This window comes from Sebastes fasciatus, chromosome 7 (genome assembly GCF_043250625.1).
Source record: "Sebastes fasciatus isolate fSebFas1 chromosome 7, fSebFas1.pri, whole genome shotgun sequence".
Lineage (NCBI taxonomy): Eukaryota > Metazoa > Chordata > Actinopteri > Perciformes > Sebastidae > Sebastes > Sebastes fasciatus.
This window is the reverse complement of record NC_133801.1, coordinates 1,110,645-1,118,059: the sequence shown is the minus strand read 5'-3', so window position 1 is coordinate 1,118,059 and position 7,415 is coordinate 1,110,645. Positions and strand designations below refer to the sequence as shown.

Below are 7,415 nucleotides of genomic sequence, written 5' to 3'. Positions count from 1 at the left end.
AGGTGATGGAGGAGGTGATGGAGGTGGAGGTGGTGGAGGAGGAGGAGGTCATGGAGGAGGAGGTGATGAGGAGGAGGAGGAGGTCATGGAGGAGGTGATGGAAGAGGAGGTAATGGACGTGATGGAAGAGGTGGAGGAGGTGATGGAGGAGAAGGAGGAGGAGGTGATGGAGGAGGAGGAGGTAATGGAGGAGGAGGTGATGGAGGATGTGATGGAGGAGGAGGAGGTGATGGTGGATGTGATGGAGGAGGTGATGGAGGAGGTGATGGAGGTGATGGAGGAGGAGGAGGTGATGGAGGATGTGATGGAGGAGGAGGTGATGGTGATGGAGGTGGTGATGGAGGAGGTGGTGATGGAGGAGGTGATGGAGGAGGTGATGGTGATGGAGGACATGGTGGAGGAGGAGGTGATGGAGGAGGTGGTGATGGAGGTGATGGAGGAGGTGATGGTGATGGAGGAGATGGTGGAGGAGGAGGTGATGGAGGAGTTGATGGTGATGGAGGAGGTGATGGTGATGAAGGAGATGGTGGAGGAGGAGGTGATGGAGGAGTTGATGGTGATGGAGGAGGTGATGGTGATGGAGGTGGTGATGGAGCAGGAGGAGGTGATGGAGGAGGTGGTGATGGAGGAGGAGGAGGTGATGTGATGGAGTTGGTGATGGAGAAGGTGGTGATGGAGGAGGTGATGGTGATGGAGGAGGTGATGGTGATGGAGGAGATGGTGGAGGAGGAGGTGATGGAGGAGGTGATGGAGGAGTTGATGGTGATGGAGGTGATGGTGATGAATGAGATGGTGGAGGAGGTGGTGATGATGGAGGAGGAGGAGGTGATGGAGGAGGTGGTGATGGAGGAGGTGATGGAGGAGGTGATGGTGATGGAGGAGGTGATGGAGGAGTTGATGGTGATGGAGGAGGTGATGGTGATGAATGAGATGGTGGAGGAGGTGGTGATGGAGGAGGAGGAGGTGATGGAGGAGGTGATGGAGGAGATGATGGAGGAGGTGGTGATGGAGGAGGTGATGGAGGAGGTGATGGTGATGGAGGAGGTGATGGTGATGAAGGAGATGGTGGAGGAGGTGGTGATGGAGGAGGTGATGGTGATGGAGGAGGTGATGGTGATGAAGGAGATGGTGGAGGAGGAGGTGATGGAGGAGGTGATGGTGATGGAGGATGTGATGGAGGAGATGATGGAGGAGGTGGTGATGGAGGAGGTGATGGAGGAGGTGATGGTGATGGAGGAGGTGATGGTGATGAAGGAGATGGTGGAAGAGGTGGTGATGGAGGATGTGATGGAGGTGATGGTGATGAAGGAGGTGATGGAGGAGGTGGTGATGGAGGAGGTGATGGAGGAGGTGATGGTGATGGAGGAGGTGATGGTGATGAAGGAGATGGTGGAGGAGGTGATGGTGATGAAGGAGATGGTGATGGAGGAGGTGATGGAGGAGGTGATGGTGATGGTGGAGGAGGTGGTGATGGAGGAGGTGATGGAGGAGGTGATGGTGATGGAGGAGGTGATGGTGATGAAGGAGATGGTGGAGGAGGTGGTGATGGAGGAGGTGATGGTGATGGAGGAGGTGATGGTGATGAAGGAGATGGTGGAGGAGGTGATGGAGGAGGTGATGGTGATGGAGGAGGTGATGGAGGAGGTGATGGTGATGAAGGAGATGGTGGAGGAGGTGATGGAGGAGGTGATGGTGATGGAGGAGGTGATGGTGATGAAGGAGGTGGTGATGGAGGAGGTGATGGTGATGGAGGAGGCGATGGTGATGAAGGAGATGGTGGAGGAGGTGGTGATGGAGGAGGTGACGTAAGGCCGTGAGGATGACGTCAGCTCCTCTGTGTCTCGGGGTGTGTTTGTTTGTGAGAGGGAGAAGCTGGTTGGATGTTGGGCGGGGTCTGAGGAGACAGAGAGAGAAACACCGCCGAGCCTCCTGCTGCACACAAACAGAGGAGGAGGACAGAGAGACAGAGAGACAGACGGACAGACAGACAGACAGACGGACAGACGGACAGACAGACGGACAGACAGCGGGAGGATGTGTCGGCGGAGCGGCCGTCGGTAGCTGTGTTTTCGGGTCTGGAGCTGCAGGATGAGTGTAGCGCTGCAGGACCTCCGGAACACCGTGAGTACACGCACTCACACACACACACACACACCCGTAAGACAAGCGTATACACGCAGCATGCACGCGCCCGAACGCATGACACGCAGCCCACGCGTCTCTGTGTCCTCCGATCACCTGTCAATCAATCACCGTGACTGATTGACAGGCGGCTCTGATCGATCAGCTACATGAAGCTGCAGCACACAGGTGTGTGCGTGTGTGCGTGCGCGCGTGCAGAAACATTTTCAGGCCTGAAATCAGGTTTCGCTTCCTGCTGACGTCACTGATCAAACGGGCTGATTGATCACTGAACTGATCAATATCACACACACACACACACTGACGCAAACACACACACACACACACACACACACACACACATAGACACACAGATCTTCACTTTTTCACCAAAAACAGTAAAAACATTATATATATATATATTTATATTTTTTGGGGGGGGATATTTTACTGATATTATTTTTGATATTTAACAAATTAATGTCTGACCCTTTGCTCATATGTTTCTGCTATTTTTCTAGTTTTTTGGGATATTCTACAATTTCTTTAATATTTTACAAATATTTTTTTTTTATATTTTAACTATTTTTTAGGGATATTTTACTAATATTTGATATTTTAGTAATCATTTTTTTATATTTTTTAGATATTGTACTTATATTTTTTGGGGATATTTTACTAAAATCTTTGGGATATTTTGGTAATGTTTTTTTTTATATTTTACTAATATTTTGGGGATATTTATATTTTTTTGGGATATTTACTCTTTTTTAATATTATTTCTGAGTTCAGTTATTATTATTATTTTGGTTTCAGATGTTTAGAACCACAGAAGAAGAGACTTCCTGTAAACTGACACAATAAAAGCCTCTTCACATATTTGATCTTTTTAAAGAGAAACTTGTCACTGAAACGATCCGTTCAATATTTCATCAAACGTGATCGTCGATTAATCAACAATAAATACAACAATAATAATAATAAAACAGATAAGACATGTTGGAAATGAAATAGAGAGCATTAATAATGTTTCTGATTCTGCAGGAATAATATTTTAAATATTTGTCTGTACCTTGAAACGAGCAGAACGACAGGAAGCTGCTGGAAAATAAAACCACTAAATAAAATGATTGTTATTGTCAGTGCAGCTGATCGATCAGTCGACTGACGGCAACGATTTGAATCATTTGAGTCTTTTGGTTCACAGCTTCTCAATTTCCTGTTTTTCTCTTTTATTTCACAGAAAACTGAATCTTCTTGTGCTTTTTGAGATTATTATGTTTCACTTTATCCTCCGTTTTCCCCCATGATGCCGTGCGGGAATTATCGGCGCAACTTAGTAAAATATCCCCCCAAAATAGTTAAAATATCCCCAAAATATTATTAAAATAACAGAAACATATGAGCAGAGGGTCAGACAAGAAATTTTAAAATATCCCAAAAAATATTAGTAAAATATTCCCAAATTATTAGTAAATAATCCGAAGAAAATTAGTCAAATATTCCCCCAAAAATAGTTAAAATACCCCAAACATATTTGTAAAATATCCAAAAATATTTTTAAAATATCCCGAAAAAATTGTAAATAATCCAAAAAAAATATCAAATATCCCCCCAAAAATATTAAAAATATTAGTAAAATACTCCCAAAAATATTTATAAAATATCCAAAAATATTAGTAATTAAATCAAAGAAAAATAGTAAAAAATCCCCCCAAACATAATTAAAATATAAATAAATAGTAAAATAGCAGAAACATATGAGAAGAGGGTCAAACAAAAATTTGTAAAATATCCAAAATAATTTCAGTAAAATATCCAAAAATTATTAGTAAAATAGTAGAAACATATGAGCAAAGGGTCAGAGAAATATTAGTAAAATATCCCAGTGTGGTATTAGTACTTTACTTTAAGTGCAGTATTTTCTGTGTAGTATTAGTACTTTTACTTCAGTAAGGTTTTGAATGCAGTACTTTAACTTGTAGTGCAGTATTTGCTGAGTGGTATTAGGACATGTAGTACCTGAGGGCTTTCTGTCCCCTGAGCTCGTCTCCTCAGGCAGGCTGTAGAATGTGGATCGGCCTGTTGGTTCCCTGAACTCACCAAACCAGATGGTTCCTTCAATGAAACACTTTATTTTACACGTCTGGAACTTCCTCTTAACATTCTTTCTTGGCGGTTTCCTGGAAAGACCTTTTGTTTCTTATACAAACCATTTCTACCAATGTGATGTAAAAAAAGATCCTTTTTATATTTATAATGAGAAACTTTCTCGAAATAACGATTAAGTTAAAATATTGAGAATGTTTCTCATTATCTTGAGACACTAAGTCTTTATTTTGAGGTACTAAGACGTTATTTTGAGGTACTAAGACGTTATTTTGAGGTACTAAGTCTTTATGTTGAGGTACTAAGTCGTTATGTTGAGGTACTAAGTCGTTATTTTGAGGTACTAAGTCGTTATGTTGAGGTACTAAGTCGTTATTTTGAGGTACTAAGTCTTTATGTTGAGGTACTAAGTCGTTATTTTGAGGTACTAAGTCTTTATGTTGAGGTACTAAGTGTTTATGTTGAGGTACTAAGTCGTTATTTTTAGATACTAAGTTGTTATTTTGAGGTACTAAGTCTTTATGTTGAGGTACTAAGTTGTTATTTTGAGGTACTAAGTCGTTATTTTTAGATACTAAGTTGTTATTTTGAGGTACTAAGACGTTATTTTGAGGTACTAAGTCTTTATGTTGAGGTACTAAGTCGTTATGTTGAGGTACTAAGTCGTTATTTTGAGGTACTAAGTCTTTATGTTGAGGTACTAAGTCGTTATTTTTAGATACTAAGTTGTTATTTTGAGGTACTAAGTCTTTATGTTGAGGTACTAAGTCGTTATGTTGAGGTACTAAGTCGTTATTTTGAGGTACTAAGTCTTTATGTTGAGGTACTAAGTCGTTATGTTGAGGTACTAAGTCGTTATTTTGAGGTACTAAGTCTTTATGTTGAGGTACTAAGTCGTTATTTTTAGATACTAAGTTGTTATTTTGAGGTACTAAGACGTTATTTTGAGGTACTAAGTTGTTATTTTGAGGTACTAAGACGTTATTTTGAGGTACTAAGTTGTTATTTTGAGGTACTAAGACGTTATTTTGAGGTACTAAGACGTTATTTTGAGGTACTAAGACGTTATTTTGAGGTACTAAGACGTTATTTTGAGGTACTAAGACGTTATTTTGAGGTACTAAGACGTTATTTTGAGGTACTAAGTTGTTATTTTGAGGTACTAAGACGTTATTTTGAGGTACTAAGACGTTATTTTGAGGTACTAAGACGTTATTTTGAGGTACTAAGATGTTATTTTGAGGTACTAAGTTATTATTTTGAGGTACTAAGACGTTATTTTGAGGTACTAAGACGTTATTTTGAGGTACTAAGACGTTATTTTGAGGTACTAAGTTATTATTTTGAGGTACTAAGACGTTATTTTGAGGTACTAAGTTGTTATTTTGAGGTACTAAGTTGTTATTTTGAGGTACTAAGACGTTATTTTGAGGTACTAAGACGTTATTTTGAGGTACTAAGTTGTTATTTTGAGGTACTAAGTTGTTATTTTGAGGTACTAAGACGTTATTTTGAGGTACTAAGACGTTATTTTGAGGTACTAAGACGTTATTTTGAGGTACTAAGATGTTATTTTGAGGTACTAAGACGTTATTTTGAGGTACTAACTCATTATGTTGAGGGACTAACTCATTATGTTGAGGGACTAAGTTGTTATTTTGAGGTACTAAGTTGTTATTTTGAGGTACTAAGATGTTATTTTGAGGTACTAAGACGTTATTTTGAGGTACTAAGACGTACTAAAACATTATTTTGAGGTACTAAGACGTTATTTTGAGGTACTAAGACGTTATTTTGAGGTACTAAGATGTTATTTTGAGGTACTAAGACGTTATTTTGAGGTACTAAGACGTTATTTTGAGGTACTAACTCATTATGTTGAGGGACTAACTCATTATGTTGAGGGACTAAGTTGTTATTTTGAGGTACTAAGTTGTTATTTTGAGGTACTAAGTTGTTATTTTGAGGTACTAAGACGTTATTTTGAGGTACTAAGACGTTATTTTGAGGTACTAAGACGTTATTTTGAGGGACTAAGTCGTTATTTTGAGATACTAAGTCGTTATTTTGAGATACTAAGTTGTTATTTTGAGGTACTAAGTTGTTATTTTGAGGTACTAACTCGTTATTTTGAGGTACTAAGACGTTATCGTTGATTATTGTTGAGATATTCAGTCATTGTTTAGAGAAAGGTTCTGATTTGACTAACAGGATCTTGTTTCTGCGTTTTCATCTTCTTTTATCTCCCAGTTCGTTCCCTGCTGGTCCGTCGGTGGAGGACTTGGTTATTTAAGATGTTGTCTGTTAGACTGTCTTTGTGTGAATCGTCCTGAAGTTCCAGCGAGCTGGCAGAGTGCGTCTGTGTTGGGCTGGGTTTACTGTTTCCTGTCTACAGCTCTGTGACTTCCTGTCTTAAGACGCCCAGTTTCCATCTGAGCAACAAAACAAACCAAAACACCCCCGACCCCCACTGGTAGTATCTGACCTTCATCACCTTCATCTTCATCAGCTTCCATCTGAGCAACAGATCTTCATCTTTTAAGACCTGATAGTTATCATCTTCATCACCTGCCTCTCCTGGATGCTTCCGTTAAACCTCGGACTGGTTCCGGTGGTCTCCCAGGTCGGGTCCGGTACTGGGACTGTTTTCAGTGGTCTCCCAGGTCGGGTCCGGTACTGGGACTGGTTTCAGTGGTCTCAGATGTCTGGTCCGGTACTGGGACTGGTTTCAGTGGTCTCCCAGGTCGGGTCCGGTACTGGGACTGGTTTCAGTGGTCTCAGATGTCTGGTCCGGTACTGGGACTGGTTTCAGTGGTCTCCCAGGTCGGGTCCGGTACTGGGACTGGTTTCAGTGGTCTCAGATGTCTGGTCCGGTACTGGGACTGGTTTCAGTGGTCTCCCAGGTCGGGTCTGGTACTGGGACTGGTTCCGGTGGTCTCAGATGTCGGGTCCGGTGCTGGGACTGGTTCCGGTGGTCTCAGATGTCAGGTCCAGTACCCTGACTGGTTCCGGTGGTCTCAGATGTTGGGTCCGGTACTGGGACTGGTTCCGGTGGTCTCAGAGGTCGGGTCCGGTACTGGGACTGGTTCCGGTGGTCTCAGATGTCTGGTCCGGTACTGGGACTGGTTCCGGTGGTCTCAGAGGTCGGGTCCGGTACTGGGACTGGTTCCGGTGGTCTCAGAGGT

The 7,415-nt window shown here is 42.1% G+C and overlaps 1 protein-coding gene across 1 annotated transcript in view; it reads left to right on the top strand.

The window, feature by feature from the left end:
• The first annotated feature begins 1,838 nt into the window (after nucleotides 1-1,838).
• ece2b (endothelin converting enzyme 2b) overlaps nucleotides 1,839-7,415 on the top strand; it is a 38,154-nt gene continuing 32,577 nt past the window's right edge. The window contains exon 1 of the mRNA XM_074640939.1: nucleotides 1,839-2,121. Within this exon, the coding sequence (XP_074497040.1) occupies nucleotides 2,089-2,121 (33 nt within the window). The 5' untranslated portion in view covers nucleotides 1,839-2,088. The remainder of the gene's footprint in view (nucleotides 2,122-7,415) is intronic.